General features: G+C 39.1%; 1 protein-coding gene across 1 annotated transcript in view; it reads left to right on the top strand.

Moving 5' to 3' along the window:
• The window catches only part of LOC139723460 (NPC intracellular cholesterol transporter 1-like), a 40,178-nt gene extending 22,516 nt beyond the window's left edge, over positions 1-17,662 (top strand). Inside the window, exons 8-21 of the mRNA XM_071634706.1 lie at positions 2,893-3,075; positions 4,967-5,081; positions 5,906-6,033; positions 6,429-6,566; positions 7,163-7,252; positions 7,872-8,062; positions 8,850-8,968; positions 9,785-9,911; positions 10,403-10,464; positions 11,224-11,365; positions 12,767-12,998; positions 13,740-13,853; positions 15,186-15,348; positions 16,566-17,662. Coding sequence (XP_071490807.1) covers positions 2,893-3,075; positions 4,967-5,081; positions 5,906-6,033; positions 6,429-6,566; positions 7,163-7,252; positions 7,872-8,062; positions 8,850-8,968; positions 9,785-9,911; positions 10,403-10,464; positions 11,224-11,365; positions 12,767-12,998; positions 13,740-13,853; positions 15,186-15,348; positions 16,566-16,690 — 1,929 coding nt within the window. The 3' untranslated portion in view covers positions 16,691-17,662. The remainder of the gene's footprint in view (positions 1-2,892; positions 3,076-4,966; positions 5,082-5,905; positions 6,034-6,428; positions 6,567-7,162; positions 7,253-7,871; positions 8,063-8,849; positions 8,969-9,784; positions 9,912-10,402; positions 10,465-11,223; positions 11,366-12,766; positions 12,999-13,739; positions 13,854-15,185; positions 15,349-16,565) is intronic.
• The last annotated feature ends 3,662 nt before the right edge of the window (positions 17,663-21,324 follow it).

Raw genomic sequence — 21,324 nt, 5'->3', positions numbered from 1 at the left:
ATACAATATACGTGTTGTACATCATTAATGCCATTGCTGTGATTTATCTGATATTAGAAGCTGAGATTATAGAAATTGTCACAGCACATGGCACATTTATTTATGACAATTAACCTACCTTTATGGGGTCGGGGGATGGTCAATAGATTTATACGTATCAAAGAAACTTATTGTAGTTTTGTTTCCATTGCAAAAAAAAAAAGGTCTTGCTCATCGTCATTAAATTGTTGTGTACTATGATGTACAAAACTGTAGTTTACATGTGACATCTGGACATTTCTTGTGATGATATCACAGTAATTAATGTATAGACATGACAAGCTACATATTCAACATCCTGATGCACACATGTCTGTTATTAAACCCACTGAATACGTGTCCTGAGTATACTTGATCAAGTGTTTATGGGAAATGTGTGTTGTACGGCAATCAGTCCATCCTTAACGGGTTAATCTGTTAGTCCGTTGAGGACTACACTTTAGAGCTGAGTTTGCTATGAGTCTGACACGCATTTTCCATACCACCATAATTTATATAGACACCTGCGCGGGTATACTCTGGACTACCCATGTAGCCTTCAACAGGTGAACTACATGTATCATCTGCAGAATACAGTACATGCTTTTCTCTATCTTTTGTCCTTTTTTTTTTCCTTTTTTTGTGGGGGGGGGGGGGGGGAGGGGGAAGGGGAGATTTTTGCAATGGCAGGTCATAGTGTGAATGAATACAATGACAACACGACAGTCATACATGTAGACCCAGAAGACAGTTCACATGGGTCCGTAGAATGCCTTCTAAATGATGAATGACTAAACCAGTGTTTACACGGTCACAACCTTTCCTTCTGAAAGACTGCTCGTGAAGGACAATGTTGTTGGACCTGTTTGATGTCCTTCACCCAACAATGTGGGTATAAATTTCTGTTAACTCTGCGGGGAAACATTACACCAGGCATTACACACACAGAAAACTAAAGGAAACATGCGGTCCATGGGGGTGTTTCAAAGAAGGACTAAGTGTGACTGGTGATCAGTTCTTGTGCTGAATTGATGAGATTCTGATAAGTATAGCACACAAGAACTGATCACCAGTCGCACTTCAGTCCTTCTTATCTTTAAAGAAGAACAGCTTTGTGAAACACCCCCCCCCCCCCAGGAAATGTACAGTTGTATGAAATCAAATAAATTACATCTTGTAGCTCACTAAACACTTTATACTCATTACTTTCAGCCTGTATTAATGATATAAGCTACGGGGGCTTAAAAATTAAATTTGGACACCCATGCTGAAAAGCGTTTGTAGAGCTGTGCTTGCTGACATCAAGTAATTAATCAACCTGCTTGTTTTGGGGGTTTTTTTAAAGGTGAACTACAGTTTTAATAGTTCATTGCAGTGTGAAAGTGTAATGTGGTGTTGGTCTTTAGATACTGTTTGCCAGTGATGGGTTATTTTGCACATTTTTGTTTGTGTGTACATGTCTGTGAGTGTACAAGACTGCACTGTACAAGTACAGTATGTGTGTGTTTGTGTGTCTGGTGTCAATTTCTGTTCATACAGTAGTTATTACAGAATGAAAGCACTCGTGCATAAAAGCGATAAGGACTTTGATCATTACTCCAGATTTTACAAAACCATGCAGTGTCAGTTAAATACTGGTCACTCTGATACACATGTTCAAATTTTTGCTATGATACACCAAGGACACCAGGCCACTTTTGTGTTAGCTTTTGTTCAAGGCTCTGGTATATCTTTCTTTAAATACCTTTCCTGTCAATGTATCCATATGACTTGAATGAAGACTATACAATGCAAGCCCCTGTGACACACTGTCTCCAACACATACATTGTGCTGTACACACACACACACACACACACACACACACACACACACACACAAAAGCAAAACAAAACAAAACAAAAATTGATCATTATCCATGTACCTGTACAGAGCACTAGAACAGGACCTACTTTTGATTTTAATTCAGCTGGATAGACATGTCTTCCTTTCTCAGTTTCTTTTTGCCCATCAACATTTTTGTTCTCCTTTCCCCCTTTCATTTGCTCTCTCTTGGTTTCTCTTTCATTTTCTTTTTCTTTCTTTCTTTCTTTTTAAACTAGAGCTTTATCTTTCCTCAGTTTTAAAACACAAACAGGAATAGGGTAGTTGATCAGAGATTGTGTATCAGTGTATTCATTCTTGTACAACATTGTTGTTGTTTGATAGTCCCTGTTCTGTGTATAAAGAACACATACATTTGTGTTTCACATCATCATTGCATTAAATCAGTTCAGCAGTTCGCAATGGATTTTATAGGCATCTTACCATGTACAGCATTACCCATGTTAAAGAGATATTAATGAAGAATATATGAACTTGGTATTCAATAGATGGAATACAAATGGAATGTACCTACTGTAAAATGGTTCAGATTTTTGGAGGGACAAGCTACTGAATCCCTGACTTCCTGCCACACGTACATGTATGTGTGCATTTCATTACTTTGAGTCCAGATTGCCTACGTTACATTAATTTTTGGCTCTGCCAAGTGATCCAGTTTCCTGTTGGGATCTATTCAGTCTTTTTTTTTTCCAGAGATGAAATTGTATACATGTATAGGAATATAGTTTCGCTTTGCAATCTGTTGATAGCACTACGCAGTCGTGCACAATATACAATTTCTTCTGACCATTAAGTTGGTGCATGTCAAGTGTTGTCAGGGAAAAGATACAGTGTACATACCATGTACTCATATTCTTTAATACTCTAGTACAGTGTAAAAGATATATGATTACAACTGTATGTTTCACTATCTATTGAAATTTGTGTACAAGCTGTACGAGTGATGAATGTTAACTCTATGTCATATCTATCCCGTGATCTTTGTGTGGCAGATTGATTCCAAGATCATTCTTGGTCTGTCTGGTGTCATCATCGTTCTGATGTCTGTCAGCTCCTCCATCGGCGTCCTTAGCTGGGCCGGCATTCCTGCCACCCTGATCGTCATCGAGGTCGTCCCCTTCCTCGTCTTGGCCGTCGGTGTCGACAACATCTTCATTTTGGTGCAGCGCTATCAGGTAAGGAGGGACTTGCATAATACTCTAATTATGAAAAAAGAAAACATACTTACACGTGTATGAATCTTAAGATTGTTGCCTTTTTGATAAAAAGAACTGAAACCCAAATACTGTGAAACCAGAAATATTCACGTAATGAAACTTTGGCATATGGGAGCCAATGACCTTTATTACTTTTGTGAATCTTGGCTCCTTGTGAAGCATGTGAAATCTTTTTATTTTACAGTATACGTGTGGATTGAATGAATGTAGAAGATTAATGTGCAATATGAAAAAATGGAACACATTAAAGTTTGAAAAAAATCTGGCAATTTCTTCAAATGATTTCTTTTAATTTCAGCACCAATATTGCTGGATAAGAAGAATACAATAATTTGTTATATCACCGTAGGACTACAATATCAAGAAAAATATAAAGAGAATTCAACACACTTTCATTTTGATATAGCATAATGAAAGAGGACTGGGCTTACCTCTTTCAGGAAGCAGGGGAAATGATATTATCCTCAGTACGTGTCAGCAACAAAATGGAGGGAATGTGTACTTTTTATAGAAAATAAGGTGTGAAATTCTGTATGCCATTTTCTGTATTGTTGTCCTGCTGTGATATTCACAAATTCTGAGCTTTTTTAATGTCCGTCATTGACCTTTTATACTGAAATGCTATCAAAACAATTCATAACTTTTTGAATGGATTGTACAATCTTCCTCAATCTTCACAGATGTGTTCACTGTTCTGCATTTGTTCAATCCATATTTATTCGGTTCCATGCCTCTTTTTAACCCTTTATGTGCCCCCTGACATCTCAGGCATTGCCAAAGTCCAAATCCTCCAGTGCCAGTCTTACATTGCATACTATTAAAAAACAAAACAAAACAAAACAAAAACCTTCTAAAAGATCAACAAAATAAACTTTCATGTTTTGGGAGTGAATGCAATGTATCTATGCACTGGGATCAGTTGTACATGCTCACAATACAAGCTGCCAGGATCAGCAGGCAGGGACAACGATTGTATGCTGATTGTGTTTTAAAACACTCACACACACACACACACACACACACACACACACACACACACACACACTGCATTCCACTGGTACACATGAACATGTGACTCCAGTGGGAGCAAGTAGATGTGAATGCTGGGCTTTTTTCATAGGGTTAACCACAGTAGCCCCATTACTGTTAACAACGGCCTTGCTTTGTATGCAGATCAGTACACTTGATGGTGGGGATTTTTTTTTGTCACCTGTCATGCATCTTGTGATGAAACTGGCATACAGTAGAATACTGGTAGGCATTTGGTACAAATTGTCCATCATAATGCAGTCGGCTGTCATATTGCGTCACTTTGAGTGGGTTTGTTTAATTGGTGGAAAGGCCAAATCTCGGTTTGGTTTAGCTTGTGGTTTGTTTTGGGGTTTGTTTTTTTTTTTATTCGGAGGAGGAAGTTAACTCAAGTGTTGTCAAGTTATACAATAACTAGGCATGTAGGAAAACATTCATGTCATCTGTATGCCCTAATTAATTTGTTTTTAATTAGTTATTAATTTGGATATCAAAGCAGATGCTGAGATTCTTGTCCACTAACAATAATGGTGCACTGCATTTTTTTTATTGAGCTTTAATATCAAACATATCTTGTTCGTTTCCAAACCCATATTTTTTTTTTTTTTATAAGAAGATTATTACAAGGATGGTTACAAATATTGTTAGTTTACCAGATACAGTAAATATAGCTGTAAGTTTGATTTTAAATGTATAAGAAAAAGAATTGTAAATGTTTGTAGAGAATGCAAATACATTTAGGGTCGTTACTTTTTAAAGTAAAATGCCCGTTTTGTCAGAAGACAACACTAACTATTGCTCTCCTATTTCCCTGCCTCAGAGGGACCAGCGTTTCCCTGCCGAGAGCCGGGCGGAGCACATTGGCAGGGTGCTGGGGGAGGTCGCCCCCAGCATGCTCCTCACCAGCTCCTCAGAGTCTATCGCTTTTGGTCTCGGTGAGTCTTGGTAGACATTAAGTAGTCAATCTGATCCATCATCCAACTTTCCCTTGTCTGCGAGTTCCTCTTCTTTTGATCTGTGGTGTTTTGTTTAATTTGTTTTTTTTTTTAATTCTCTCTAGGTATGAACAATTTAGTAAGCATTTAAATCAATGAAAAGTGTTTATTTAAGAAGCAACATGTGTCGTAGAGAAGACGGTCTGCAGTCTTGTTCTCTAGCAGTGACTTCCCTGTACCGGAACAAATGTATTTTGGGAAAAACTAAAACACAAATGAATTATTGGAATGACATACAGTATATAACAAGGTAAAGTGTTTTGTTGTGTCAGCTTGCCCTGATGTGCTGCAGATTGTAGAACCAGAGTCACTTTGACTCATCAGACCAGAGCTGGCAAAGTCTACAATGTGTACGTCTGTTTTGGATATGAAAGGAACTGCTTTGGAAAACATTTATGTCAACACCTAGACATGCTTTTGCTAGACCACTCATAAATATGCTCATGAAATCATAGTCTACATTGTGTATTCAATATTTTCACTCAGCAAAGACCAAGTTTCATTTCAAAATGCATAATTTACAACAATTGACAAGTAACAAGAAAAGCGATACTTGCGGCAACAGACAGATAAAAACCGTATCCATTCAAGTTGGCCGAAGAGGTTCTTCTCAAAACACCATGTGAATTCTGTTCTCCATATTTGCTGGATTTCTTCATGACGGTTATTTCTGGAAACTGTAGCTGCTGAAATATTGATGCATTCAAATACAAGATGCTTTAACATCTTTTTATGAGCCGTGTTATTTTGTTCCTCATGCACAGGGGCAATGTCCAGTATGCCTGCCGTGAGAGCGTTCTCCATGTATGCAGCAGTTGCTGTTGCGATGGACTTCCTCCTTCAAATTACCTGCTTTGTCGCCGTGATGGCGCTAGACTCTTCTCGTCAAGAGGTGAGTGGTAGGACCTTTGAGTCTTTGCACATGGGCAACTTGAAGGGGCAAACTGGTCGGAACACTCCCAAGGGGGTCAACAAATTTGCCTGATAAATTTGCTCTCGGCCAATCAGATGTAAGGATTTCCGTAGCTTAAAACAGGTTGTTTAAAAAAAAAAACTCTTCATGACATGCCCTAGGCTCGAGTAACTTGTTGTCAGATATCTTTTTTAAAATGTTACAGCACCTTGACACAGTATAGAAATGAAATACGTAATACAGCCAGAAAAAAAAAAAAACAACAACAACAAAGTATCATTCAGGATGTTACCCTTCTTTGTGGAGATATAAATTGCAGTGACTTGGTATGTTACCTAGCAACATTACCCTTGCACTTGTTCTTTTCCTAACAGGCCAACCGCTATGAGATCTTATGCTGTGCATCCAACAAGCATGCTGGCAAGCAGCCCAAGGAGCCGGGTATTCTGTACCGCGTTGTCAAGAACTACTACGCTCCTTTCCTCCTCACGAAGTGTGTGCGCATTTTAGTGGTAAGGAAAGGTCTATCTCTTCATGTCCTCTTGGGAACATATTGCATGTAGCAAGCTCCTTGTGTACCTGACAAGTGTTGCCATTTTATAGCATTCCTTTTTCTTCCTATGAAGGGTGCATGGTCCCGGTGGTTTAGTTGAATGCATACGCAGGCGCATGGCGCAAGTTTCCCATAGAGACCTATGCTATCGACTCCTCTTCGAACCTACGACCTCCTTGTTCATGTTGAAATAATATGTTGTATAAGTTGTCTCAGTTGTGTTTTATAGAGATGGAATTCCTTGTCTTTTTTCTATGCCATATGATAAAAAAGAGCACGCCAGCGAGCAATTTATTGATTTAGTTTGCTATTCATTTAGCAAGCAATTGTTTAGTCCTTGTTCAGTTATTTTCTTTTTTAAATAATTTCTATTAGAAGTCTTGGATTGGTCTTTTACTGTGCTAGTACTGTATCAACAATGATCACCTGTTTTATTCCCCCCTTCTTTTTTTTTTTCTTTTTTTTTTGGGGGGGGGGGGGGGTGTTGATTCTTTTAGAGACCTCAAAAATTGTTCAAAGGCTACATTTTCACTTTTTGTCTCTTCCTTTTGCCAGATCCTTGTCTTCTCCTTCCTGCTGTGTGCTGCTGGAGCACTCATTCCTCACCTCTCTGTTGGTCTCGATCAGAAGCTCTCCATGCCAGAGGTGGGTCTTTATGAGAGAAAAGCCACAAATTGACAGAGATCTCAAATTGGTTGTCAATGATTTAGCTTGAAATGTTCATTAGCATCTGTGATATGTGCATGCCAACATGATATTGTGGTGGAATCGTGAGAGAGTCTCTCTATGGATAATCCCCTCTAGAGAGAGTAAACTAGATTTGGCGTGTTTCTGGGTTTTTTTTGTTTTGTTTTTGTGTGTGTGTGTGTTTGTGTGTGTGTGTGTGTGTGTGTGTGTGTGTGTTGATTTAGATTTACTAAAATTCCAATGGATTTGTCAATTACGTACCTATTTAGATGAGAAAAAGAAAACAAACGAGACAAACTGACTTGTACATAAATATTTGAGCAGGTGACTGTCAAAAATAGACGTTAAGAAAAACATAGCTTGTTTCAGCTTTCAATACTGTGGTATTTAATTGGTTTTTGTTGTGGGGGGGGGTGGTTGGAAGTAGTATGAAGGTGAAACTTACAGGGTTCTGTTCATGATATCGTCCTCCTTTAAGGAATAGAGTTGGAGAAAGAAAGGATTCCTGCTCAAGTTATGCCAAAGTATTTGCATGAGGCTGTTATTTAGTGAAATGTCCTTACCCTTTCCTCTGCAGGACTCATACATGGTGAAGTACTTTGAAGCCCAGGGATCCCTGCTCAACGTTGGACCACCCGTCTACTTCGTGGTGCGGAAGGGGTACAACTACACCACCCTGGAAGGGCAGAACAAGATCTGTGGAGGCACAGGATGCAATGAGAACTCACTGACTTCACAGGTCTACTTTGCCTCAGAGCAGGCAGATTAGTGAGTGAAAGTTATGGTTCCATTCCCTCTTGCCAATGCTGCCTACTAGTGTTTTTCTTTGTCATTATTGAAAATAAGAAAAAATATGTTTTTTTGTAATGACAATTTTTTTCTTCCTAACATTTGATGCAGCATGCTTTCTATGTGCATTGTCCCATTTTTTTTTTTTGTACCAAAAGGTCATTTTTTGTCTTCTCTCCTGTGTAGTAGTGCCATCAGTATGCATTTTCTTTTCCTTTCCATTTTTTTTTTTTTGGGGGGGGGAGAGGGGAAGCGGTTTCGGGGATATCTGCAGTGGTTAATGGCCCTGCTCATTACGAACTTGTTCGGAGTGAACTAGTGGTCGAGTCTTATAAATCTAATTTGTGACAAAAATTAAACCAACACCAAGAGGGCAAGATGGTCTGTGTGTTTGCCTATTAAAGTGGGAACTAGTATTTTTACCAAATATTCTGAAGTTGCCTCTCTTCTTTTTCTTTTTATAGGTAATAATTTTAAAGACAACATGCCATGACTATGAACTTCATTTAGAGTCAAAGAAATATTCAACCCAGACAGATAAAAGCATGTGTTCATCAGCTTTGTTTTGCAAGTCTCATTTCACATTAGTCTAAGGATTTTCCCCAACCCCTTTGGCTTTGACTAAGGCAAGGTTGACTGAAGTATGATGCAGAATTTTAACAGTACAAAGTATCTAAAATAGCTGTCCTTGTATATATGTGAGCAAATCAAGCAAAACTAAATGTCGTATTTCCATTGTTTTCTTCCACTCTCATTCATACTCAAGTACCAACATTGCTCATCCCACCTCGTCATGGATGGACGACTTCTTTGATTGGGTAAAGCCGACAGGTGCCCTGACGTGTTGCCGTGTCAACGCCTCCGGGGACTTCTGTCCGGCAACAGGTGAGACTTTTGATTGATTAAAGGGTCTCATATGAAACATCGGCATAGCAGCCTCTCACCGGCCAAATTACAACAGATTTTACACATGCACAAATCTTAGCAGCTGGTAACTAGACAACTGGTATTAAGGCTAAGTGGCAACAGTTGTAGACCAAATGGACATTAGATAAACTGGTTCTGGATGAAACAGATTAGACCAGGCAGGTTGAGACTATACGGGTATTATTGAATAGATAGATTGGGAGTAGACCAAGTGACAGATTCCCAAGGCAATAAAGTGACCACTATGAAGAGTTTGCCAATAAAGTACACCTCTAATGGTGTTGTTCATTTTTTATTTTGTCTGGTATAGCAGATATTCTAGGCAAGAGAGAAGTCAAGTCTTTACCAGTTTAATGCAAGTGAACGTGCAAAGCACTGCACGCAATGTACTCTACGTATGTTCAATGCAGGTCATCAAAAAAAGGTTCCCAGAGCATACACCAGCAGCATAGCTGAGCCTATTGTAAACGTGGTATTTTTGCATACTGATGTTTTTGCAAATGAGGATGTCACAGACAATTTTTGTTTGATGTTGCTTTCATGATCTGACACCAAGGCACTAATGCCTATCCAGTTACTCTGCTAGTGGATCAGGTGACAATATTCTGATGTGTGGTTAAATTCGCTGTCTTCGCTGTGTTGCAAAATTGAAATCCTCGCAAAAATTACAGCATTTACAGTAACTAGTGTCCATTGATATTTAGTCTTATTGATTCCATGCATCTTGATTCACTGCTTTGAAGTATGCTTACGGGTTATTGCCCTTTGCTCTAGATTTGAACGACACATGCACATCGTGCCGTCCGCTGTCACAGAAGAATGACCGACCAACCCCAATGCAGTTCGAGGAGTTCCTCCCCTTCTTCCTTGAGGACATTCCAGGCACAGCCTGCAGCAAGGGGTATGTGTCTCCCCCACGGATCTTGTTGAATATTTTGTTGTTTTTGTCTTAATTTTTTGTTCGTTTGTTTTGCTTTTTAGTGTTTTGTCAACATCCTGTCTCTTAAAGGTGATGTTGAGAAGAGTAAGACATATGTGATACTTTGTAAGGATGATGTGTAGGTGTTAATGATAGCAATGATTTTTAACCCGTTGAGGCCAGACTGATTTTGCTACAACACGCATTTCCCATAGACACCTGCCCGAGTATACTCGGAACTCGTCCTCAACTGGTTAATAGAAAAAAAAAAATCCTGAAGACTGTTATATTGACTTATTTTTTTGGAACTCCAAGAAAGGAGATGTTTGCAAATTAGTGTTATCACCATTAATAGAAGAAATCTTGGTTTCAGTTGAAAAAAAAAAAGTTAAAGAGAGTGCTTATCATTATATCTTCCATATCAAGGGATGTGTAGTAACTCTCATTCCTTTTTTTTTTCATGGTTTCAACAGAGGCAAAGCTGCCTACGCCTCTGCATTGAATTTCACAGACAAGACTCAAAAGGATATTGCATGTGAGTAATCATAGTTATCTTAAACCATTGCCATGATATTTCATTCATCTATCAGCACATACATATGATGGCTTGCTGCCTTTGTCAATAGGCACAAATGTCTTCAAGGTTACTGTCAGCGAAGAGGGATTACGCAACACCGCAAAAACCATTCAATACCATTTTATACCACTGTGAAATGCCTCGGCTACTGTAAAAGTGGAAATTTTCACAGTGTTGAAATTTTTTGCGCATTTTGCTCAACCAGAAACTCTTCTTATCCGGCCAAGCGGGAAAAATCATTTGCGCGAAAATATCCACTTTTACAGTACTGTGACATTGGTATAGCTCAGTATGTTTCCTAGCTTGGCAATGAGGTCAAATGTAGGAGGACTACCTACATTGTAAATGCCACCGAAATTGCTTGGCTAGTCACAACTTGTATTATTGCATTGGCATGTAAAAGATCAGTCACTTGTATCCCATAATGTGTTTGACAGGTACAAGTAACCCTTGCATTTTTACATTTTTTAAGGCAAAAAAGATGGAATATGATTTTTGTAAAGTAAAAACCCAGGCATTTAGTGACACTGAGGTACTCGATGATGGTAACATTGTTCTTTTGTATAGATCCAGTAAAGATCCCGTTTTGCATTGTGTTGCTGGTTGTGCATGGTGGGGTATGAATCTTGAAATGTTGCATTATTGAGCCAGTACCAGAAATTTGTGGACCTTGGGGTTTTCTTAATGATACCTTATATCTGGAATGTTTTCCTTCAGCGAGCTACTTCATGACATACCACACCACGATGAGAAACTCGTCCACGTTCATCTCAGCTCTGAAGAACGCCAGGGAGATTGGCGTCAACATCACTACCATGCTGAACCAGACAATAGATGGATTCAATGTATTCCCATACAGGTGAGGCATGAGGGAACTCGGGTGAGAGTGTGGTTTGCTGCTACCACAGTGTGCTGTGCATCTATTGGACAGATGTACGTACATGTATAGTGTATTTTGTACGTACTACAGTGTGTGTGCATCCACCATTGTGTGGTGTGCATCTTGTAGTGTAGTTTGTATGTACCACACTCTGTCTGCATCCACCATTGTGTGGTGTGCATCTTGTAGTGTAGTTTGTATGTACCACACTCTGTCTGCATCCACCATAGTGTGGTGTGCATCTGTTTGTTAGTGTGGTTTGTATGTACCACACTGTGTTTGCATCTACCATAGTGGGGTGTGCATCTGTTACTGTAGTTTGTACGGTGTATGTACCACACTGTGTTTGCATCTACCATAGTGTGGTGTGTATCTGTTAGTGTAGTTTGTATGTACCACGGTGTGTTTGCATCCTTATAATGAAATATGCATCTGTTGGTGTACGTGTATTTTGTATGTGCCACAGTGTGTTTGCATCTACCATAGAGTAGTGTGTATTTACAACATATGTGACCGTGCACCTCAAAACGAACATAAAGTCGCACACACTGATTTTTGCGTGAGGACTAAAAATAAGTGAAATGGGTCAACCTAGCCGAACTTGACTTTTTCATATTTTCTGAAAGAGCGGGTCTTCGTTTACATTATGCTAAAATTTGGTATCATAAAATGGGCAGGAAAGTGTATTTTTTAGCAGTTTATCTTGAACATTTTTGGTAGAATAGTGTGATTAGGTGTGTCTTTAGAATCCCTTTTTCATTTCTGAAAAACCTTGTCCACACTCTTCACTTTCAACTGTAATAACTTTTCAAAGAATAGTGCTAATGCTTTGAAAGTTGGCATTAATTATGTACAGAATGTGTTAATGAGGCATGCTTAATTTCAGTTTAATCTGATAATCCCTTCATTGTTGTTACTCTGGTGGTTTACTTCCTGTTTTTTTGTCCCATTCATCACACAGCCAGCACGGTTTGGTAAAGATTAAGTGCTTGAATAGACACTGTACTTCAGAGCCTCATTTCTCAGTTCACACTTTTCCTGAGTTTGTGCTTTCTTTCCAATATTTAGATAGGTTAGGAGAGTCCATTAGATTTGAGTTATACTTCATTTTAAAGCTTAAAGTCTGCTCTTTCAGAATATGGTCTTAACTTAAAATTCATGTCTGGCGACTTGTTGCTTGTTTTGAGGTGCAGGGTCACTTATAGTATGACCACATACTATGACCAATGTAGACATACAGCTTGTATGTACTGACTTCCTCTGATCAATGAAATGAAAATACTGCCAGAATTTAACAGAATCACAGAGAGTACACCTTCGATGCGGCCAAGACTGTTCAAACTTTGCAACTCTCGATACTTTTTCCCCCTCAAATTGCAGTATCTTCTATGTCTACTATGAGCAGTACCTGACCATCGTCCACGAGACGGCCGTCTCGCTGGGCATCGTCATCGCCGCCGTCTTTGGGGTGACCTTCATCCTCCTGGCCTTCGAGTTGGTGGCCGCCTTCATCAGCACGCTGACCATTGCCATGATCACGCTGGACATCATGGGCATGATGGTCCTCTGGGGAATTGAGCTCAACGCCATCTCACTGGTCAACCTCATCATGGTAAGATCTGTCTCCTGTATTTCTTGGCTTGACCCCTTTTGGCAAGCTACCCACCCCCCCCCCCCTTCTTGTTAGTGCTACCATAAAAGTTGATGTTTCTGAGGCATGGACATTTTCAAGCATTACATGCAACATGAAACTAGTGCAAAATTGAAAGCGTACAAATTGTATGTTTGTTACTTGTGATGTGTATTATATTTGATCTCAAGGTAGGAGTATTGTGCAGGTATACGTGTTATGTTATTTGTATTTTCTTCATGTTTGCTAGTCTTGTAGTGTGAGCAACTTTGTTGTCATGTGGGTGAACCAGTTATGGTTTATCTTAGCATGTGCAGCCAAAGCCCTTAAACCACCTTGGCAGTGGTGAGTTGTTCGAAGTTCTCCCTCAATTGTTGTGACCATCTGCGAAATTAAAAACACTCAAAATTCATCTGACCCAGATGAGCATAAAACGTCACTAGTGCAAGAATTTCTGCTTTTTTAAAATATCTAAATCAGGAATCATTTCTCAAAATGCTAGAATATCAAGCATATCAAACCTATCAAATATTCCTATGATTTAACAACACAACATTGCAAGTTTTAACAGGGAAGGAGAAGTTGTTTTTAATCCAGGGATACATTTTTTTCTTTTTTTAGAGAGAGAGACAAACAAAGAGGAAATACATGATCAAAATAAATACAGCCAGTGATTAAACAGGAATACATGTTTACCTCTTTTCTCCAACCCCCCTTCTCCAGTCTGTTGGAATATCTGTAGAATTCTGCTCCCACATCGTCAGGGGATTCACCGTCAGCACCAAGCGGACGCGCCTCGAGAGAGCAGAGGATGCACTGGCACATATAGGAAGTTCGGTGAGTGAGTGAGTTAATGAGTTGTTGAGCCGAGCTTGCAGTGAGTGGTTGAGCCAAGCTTGTAATGAGTGGTTGAGCCAAGCTTGTGAGACGAGGAGCTGAGCTTGTAGTGAGTTGTTCAGCCAAGCATGTGAGTATTGGAGCAGAGCTTGTAATGAGAGGTTGAGCCGAGCTTGCAGTCAGTGGTTGAGTTGTGGAGCCAGGCTTGTGAGATGAGGAGATGAGCTTGTAGTGAGTTGTTTAGCCAAGCTTGCAGTGACTCGCTGAGCATGCAGTGAGATGTTGAGCTGAGCTTTTAGTGACTTATTCAGCTCAGATTGCTGTGAGTGGTTGAGCCAAAGTTGCAGTGAGTTGTTGAGCCAAGCTTGCAGTGAGTCATTGAGCTGAGCTCTAAGTGAGTCGTTGAGCTGAGCTTGTAGTGACTCATTTAGCCAAGGTTGTAGCGAGTCATTGAACTGAGTTTGTAGTGAGTGGTTGAGCCGAGCTTGTAGTGAGTGGATTGAGCCGAGCTTGCAGTGAGTGGATTAAGCCCAACTTGCAGTGAGTGGTTGAGCTGAGCTTGCAGTGAGTCGTGGTTGAGCCAAACTTGTTTCAGAAGCAGAGTCCACCTCATCAGCTTCCTGCATACCGCGCCTCAAGTGACCACTCACTGTGTTTGTGCACACCTCAAGTATGCACAGCTTAAAGGGAATGGCTAGTAACCGATCAGTGGGAATCGGTGGGATACTGAGGGATGATTGTTCCAGTCCTTGTGGGATTCATTTAAGAGTACATTATATATCTACTGTTGTGTGAAAATTATTTGCTTCAGAACGGTCTCATATTCAAGTAATGTGCAGATTAATGCCCCGTCACTGACCAGGGACGCTAACCTGGAAACATTAAACTGCACATTACTTGAATATGAGACCATTCTGAAGCAAATAATTTTCACACAACAATAGATATATAATGTACTCTTAAATGAATCCTACAAGGATTAGAACAATCATCCTCCAGCATTCCCAATGATTCCCACTGATCAGTTACTAGCCATCCCCTTTAAAGTCCCTCGTTTGTTGGCTCAATTTTCCTATGATAATCCTTTGAAGAATTTAAAATCCTGGATTTACACTGAGGTGTGCATCACTACCAAAATTTAATTATCTCTTCCATGTGTCATTATGGACTTTTCCTGGAAGTTTCATCCAAGTCACAACTTTTTGAATTATTTTGCAAACAGACAGACAGACAAACCTAGGCCAGCAAATACATAGCTTTTGTGCAGAGGTAAAGAAGTATTATTAAAACGGTTACTGATTGTTGCATTTTCCCATCTTCGTTTACCACCAGGTGTTGAGTGGCATCACGTTGACGAAGGCCTTTGGGATCATCATCCTGGCCTTCTCCCACTCCCAGCTCTTTAAGGTCTACTACTTCAGGATGTACCTGGGGATGGTCATCTTTGGTGCCGCCCATGGCCTCATCTTCCTACCGGTCTTCCTCAGCTACATTGGTAAGAGCCAAATTTAACCCTTTCTGTGCCAGGGACTTTAGGCAGTGTGTACAATGCTGTGGGGTTTTCTGTGCCAGTCAGCACACAAAGCATATGAAGGGTTAAATGCATAATTTGCCATTTGCAGTTGAAACAAAAACCCAGCATTAGTGCTCTGAAATAGCTCTAAAATGTGAGTTACGGACAAAAACAGCCACTGTAAAAGTTTGAGTAAGTATAATTGATGTTAAGTATTGTTAAATATACAAAATGTGAACAGTAGTTATAATAAAATGTTTACAAACTAAACTGTCTACAGTTGATATGGTTTATTGAGAAAAAACTGATACCTCCTTATATTTTAGGCTTTATTGCAAAAATCTTATATGTAGGATGTTGTGTGATACGACAGATATACACATATGCATCAAATGTGATATCTCGAGCATTTTTTAAATCACTGCTCCCAAAGGTAAACAGGACCTTTAAGGTCATGAACCTCATGTGGTATATCTGTGATTAATACTCGTCTGCCTCTAGCGATCAGTGAATGGGGAGTTTTTGCACCGTATTCACATCTTTAGGCAAAATCCAGGAACAAAACAGTCTTTGACAACCAGATTTAATAGTGTAGCTTGTTGAGCTTGTGTTGCCTATCAACAGGTAATCAATACAAACTGAATGAGATGTAGGTTTCAACAGAAAGGGTACAGGAAGGTACCAAGCAGATGTACAATTGTATATACACTGTATACAACCAGGGATTTCAATTTTCTCCTCCTGTGTTGAAACAATACAATTTTTTTTCAATATCTTTGAATTTAACAACGCTTGTGAATTTATGAATGAAAATCATAGCCTCCCTGCATCGGTGAAATGTGTGATTTTTCATTATTTCTGTTTATACTAGTGATGATGAATTATTTCAATTTCAGGGAGTGGGTTACATAATAGTAAGAATTGCAGATTTCACACATGTGCTAGAAATATGGGTGTTTTTTTTTTTACTCTGAGGAGGAAAAAAAACAACAACGCTAACAGACCAGTGTTTGAATATATGATTAGAAGTCTTATGTCGCCAGAGGTCAGAAGAATGCAGAATACAAACAAAAAATATAATGTCTATGACAGTCACTGGTGCAGGTTCCATGGCATCAAGTACAAGAAAATTGTGTTCATATTTTATTTCACTCATGGTTACATTACCCGCTCTCTCTGTCCCTAATTATGCCACACAGGGCCAAGTGTTAGTAAAGCACAGCTACTGGAGGAACAGGAAAGAAGCCATGGCCGAGTGCGACGTGGGGGCGACAACGAACATCTAATCCCCGCCAGAGACTCCCAGGGCTACTTCTACGCATGATGACGGTGATGAGGGCGCTATTTTATATTTCTATTTAAGTGCAAATTCCAGTGAACATGTAAACGTTTGTGTGTAATCTCAACTACGTGATTACCGTGTGTTGATACAATTTTTTTTTTTTTGCTGATAGTGTATGATATCCCGTGTTGTGTTTGTCAGATGTATCTAAAGAAATAGAAGGGTGATATGCATTCCCCTCAGTTCTCAACCAGACCAATTTCAATGTACGTAGGAGGGAATTTAAGATGAATGGTATGCTGTGTGCGTCAAGATTGTTCTTGCGATTTTTGTGACATGACTCTAGAAATTCATCCTCCTTTTGTATTGAAGGCATGTATTATTGAGTACACATTGTGAAACTATTCCGTGTAAGAGTCTAAAAACACTATAGACTTTACATGGGACTCAGTGTCTGTGGCGCGTTTACAGTCTGAAAATCACATTAGAACACATACATTGTAATTATGAGTGAGTTTGTCAATGTACTGTAAGTATGTCACTTTGGGTTGGTGGTTGAACCAAAAGGTGTGCTAAGAATGTTTGCATCGTTTTAGCTAATATTCAGAAAGATGGGACAGAAATTCTGTCAGCCATCTGTGGAAGGCAGTCCATGTAGTTTATCCCAGGAAGGGGAGGGGGGTTGTGTGAATAGGTTTTCAGAAAGAGGCCAGTAGGTGGCGCTATATCAGGTCACCAGTTAGCTGTTTGAGTTATATTGTGTAATAGTGGATTTAGTTCAGTGATTTGAAAAAAAAAAAAAAAATGTATTAGGAATAAACACTTGCAATATGTAGCAGTATCTAGTTGGGAAATTTTATTGAGTCTCTATTTTTTTTTTTTTTTTCATATTATGTTATCATCCTCATATTGGCATTGCAAGGAAAGATTCATGGGGTTCACTGTATAAGGTGTTATTTCTACAAGGGTTCAAATTTCCTGAATTATGTGAATCCTCGTTGGATTGGGAATTTAACAACACATACAGTTTTTTGTAAAAAGTCGCCTTGCGCAAAGGTAATAGGGACATAGCTCACTGACAATAGTCCAAGTGTCAATTTGGAAAAACATCTCGCAAAATTGTCTGTGACCTCCTCATTCACAAAAATATCTGTACATGAAAATAACAGCTTCTAGAGTACACATTACACCCAGCTCCCTTGGATGTGTGCAGCCTAGTGTGGCTTTAACTGCAGACGTACTGTAAAGAATTTGCAAAGCGCATGCTTGGCCAGCCAGAGAGCTACAGTACCTGTGCATGCGAATGCAACCCTGCCACTCTCAGTATTGCCAATTGTAAACTGTTGGTGATGATTAGAACCTCAGCTGCCCAAATGCCATATAATCCTTTGCACAGTATCATCTGATGTGAGCGACACCTTGCAATGAATTCATGTTAGTTTTACATGGAATTCTCGCCTTCTGAGTGGGCAACTTTCCTTCATCGTCCTCCTTGCAGGGTACAGTGTGAACATGTGTTCTTGCTAACTGCTGCACTTCATTAATTTACAAGCAGCTTTGAGAAATCACAGTTTCTGTTTTGTGAAATACATGTATTTCTCCTCACAACAAGTATTTCACTTGTCAGCAAAGTACACGTAGTTGCACTTACAAAAGGCGTTATTATGTTTTGATGCTCAAGGAATAAGCCTTGTTCTTCATCCAAACACATACCAGTTGGTCATTACCAGATACTTGTTAATTTGCAGTTAGGCTTATCTTTTTGAGAAAGCACTTTGCCGGAAAAGTTTTGTTCTCTACCTCTGATCGTATCTGGCGCACAACATGGCAATGATGTCCAGCTTTGTATTGTACACAAACTACAAATAGGCTCAAAACTTCTCTCCTGGCAATCCACACAATGCTGTGACTGATTCAAGGCCTGCTTTGAGTGAAACATGATTATGATTCCGTCCATAATTCATGTTTTAATAATGCGCACAGCTTCAAGTTTGTACTCATTGTCGGCAGTGAATTCACCTGCTGGCAAAGGATGATTGTGTTTCCTCATATTTATCTCTCTACAAACGTTGATATCATGTGCCTTGAAAACTGTTTGTGAAATGGCATATTTGTGTGCAAGACTTGATAGATAGAAAAGACAGTATGGCTTACTTTCGATGAATGGTATCAATATCTACAAGTGTGACCAGTAAAGCAGCATCAAATTTAGCGTATGAAGTCTTGGGGGGATTTTTTTCCATCTTGTCACCATTGAACTCGCATCTCTAGATTTCCCTGTATGTTAGACACGGGAGAAATATGAGATGGAACTGGTTAATATCACTTAATGTGCCAAATGTCAGGATGATATTTCTCAGAGATTTTTCAATTTTAGAGAGATATAGGAACTTCAATCTTTATAGGTGTGGTGCCAATATGTGGATCTGTTATAAATTTGACATCGTGAATTGATGTATTCATACCTTTATGCCGACACTAGTCTTTGCTATTAAAATTCTGTCATATTGAAAAACCGAACTGAACTTCAATTTAGCAAATGGAAGAGGTTATTGGCAATTTTGCAACCAAAACAGTTACATACAATGTATGTTCGAAGAAAAAAGTGGGTTCAAATGAAAGAGAATTTCTTAGCTCTTGTGAAACATGGACAGGTCAATTCAAACCGTGTAGTATAAAGATTCAGCACAAAGCCACGCAAATTGGTACTAAGGACTTGATTGGCTAAACTAGTCCTGCCCTTGGACAAATGATATAAAGCTTTTTTCTGTGCTTTCTTCTGTTTGTAAAAGCAGCAACGTGTTTAGGGCCATTTTACTAGATATGAGGCAACTACATTGCCTCTCATTCTGTAGAAATCTAGGCGTTGATCACTCGGGCATTTACAAGGAGAGAGCGGTTGTACTTTGATTTCTGTATCGTTGTTTTAGAATAGAGCATATGTTTTAACTGGCCAGCATGATCGATTTGAATCAGGTGATTGATGCCTTGCCTAATGTGATTTTGCAATTTTTTACCGTATTTATGGAAGAGCGAAGTCGTCTGTCTTGCCTTTTCACAATTGAAATGACCATTCAGGTAGAGGTTGCTTTTTAACTTTCTTATCACATGTGGACAATCACTTGCAGAGGTAATGCTAAGCGAGTTTAGGATCCTGGTATTAACCTGTTGAAGACGAGTCCCAAGAATGCATGGGCAGGTGTGTATGGGGAAATGTGTGTTGTAGGAAAGTCAGTCCCTCCTCAACGGGTTAAAGTTGACCCTTTGACTTGCCCCATTCATGCAAGTCCATGTTTTTTTTTTATGCAAAGTTCCTGGCCATCTGGAGCATCTACAGATTTTACAGTCACTGTACAATACATTATGGACCATGTTGATAACTGGTGTATCGATTAAACAGATGCATCTTCACAGACTTCAAGTTTCAGTGCAAAAGTGTGTACTGTGCAGATAAATCAGGACAAGTACCAACATGTGAATAGCTTGTTAAATTATGCTCATTACTTGGACCCCTCCAAGTGATGCTTCAGATGCATCTCTCCCACAACCAGATCAAGATCATTGGGAGTTTAAATGCTGGTGATTAAACAGCGACTGCTGGCTTGAAATCTTGAAACTCGCCCTTTTGCCTGTCTGAACAGGCAGAAGGCTGAGAGAGAGAGAAAAAAAAAGAGAAAAAGATGACCTTTAAGTTATGTCTTAATTCCCATATAAAAAAAGAAAAGAAAAGAAAACCTGTATCATTTTGGGGTTTTAATCGTCTATAAACCATTCCTGTGTTAGTAGGTCACAGATACTAGTTATCACCTGAACTTTTTGTTTTTTCACTTGGGCAGAAGTTGTGGAAGATGACCCACAGTCCCTCTGCCTCCATCAGATTCTGTAATGTACAACATTCTCTGTCATTTGTCCCTAAGTAGATCAGCTGCAATTGTTGTCAGAATGTTTTCAGACTGGTGTTGGTGTTACGTGTTTGGTGTATTGATATCTATTCAGCGTCTCTCAATATGTTTTTTGGATGACCTTCCATTCTGTTGATTTCATACGCATATTGCCTTATATTACATCGGTATACAAAGAATTATTGAGCAATCTTCTTAAATGTCATCTTGAAGGACATGTATGTATTTCCAGATGCTATGCTCTTTGTCTGATTATTTTTGATTTTTCTATCTGAACTTTGAAGACTGAGATATTGTTTAGGATGGCAATGATATACAATGTATTATGGTACTAGAGTATTATACATGTATGTTCCTACATTTATGTTTTATAGTGATACTGCATGTATGTTTTTCCACAGTATGAGATGCTTGAACAGAAGTGCTAAAACATGGTGAAAATGAAATGTGTATATATATATATCGAGATATGTGTATTAAAAGGAATATAACTTCGAGCAGCAAACTCAACTTTCAATGCAGTGGTCTGATAATGAAAAATTAGTATGACATTGTCGATTGTATAAATCAGTACATGCTGTGATAAATGTAAATCAAAAAACAAAAAACTCATATCTAGCTGCTAATAGTGTCATGTATATTCCTGTGAATTGCTAACCAGGAGTAGTATTTTCATATGTAAACTTGCTCAATGTTCAATTGTCTATATACGGTATGTATGCTTGTAGGCCTTTATCAGTCATTTTTATGTAAAGAAAAGAATTGAGAGGGACA

This window comes from Diadema antillarum, unplaced genomic scaffold, assembly GCF_040938485.1.
Source record: "Diadema antillarum isolate AM-2024a unplaced genomic scaffold, OU_Dant_1.0 scf00000191, whole genome shotgun sequence".
Classification (NCBI taxonomy): Eukaryota; Metazoa; Echinodermata; class Echinoidea; order Diadematoida; family Diadematidae; genus Diadema; species Diadema antillarum.
This window is presented reverse-complemented; position numbering and strand designations above follow the sequence as displayed.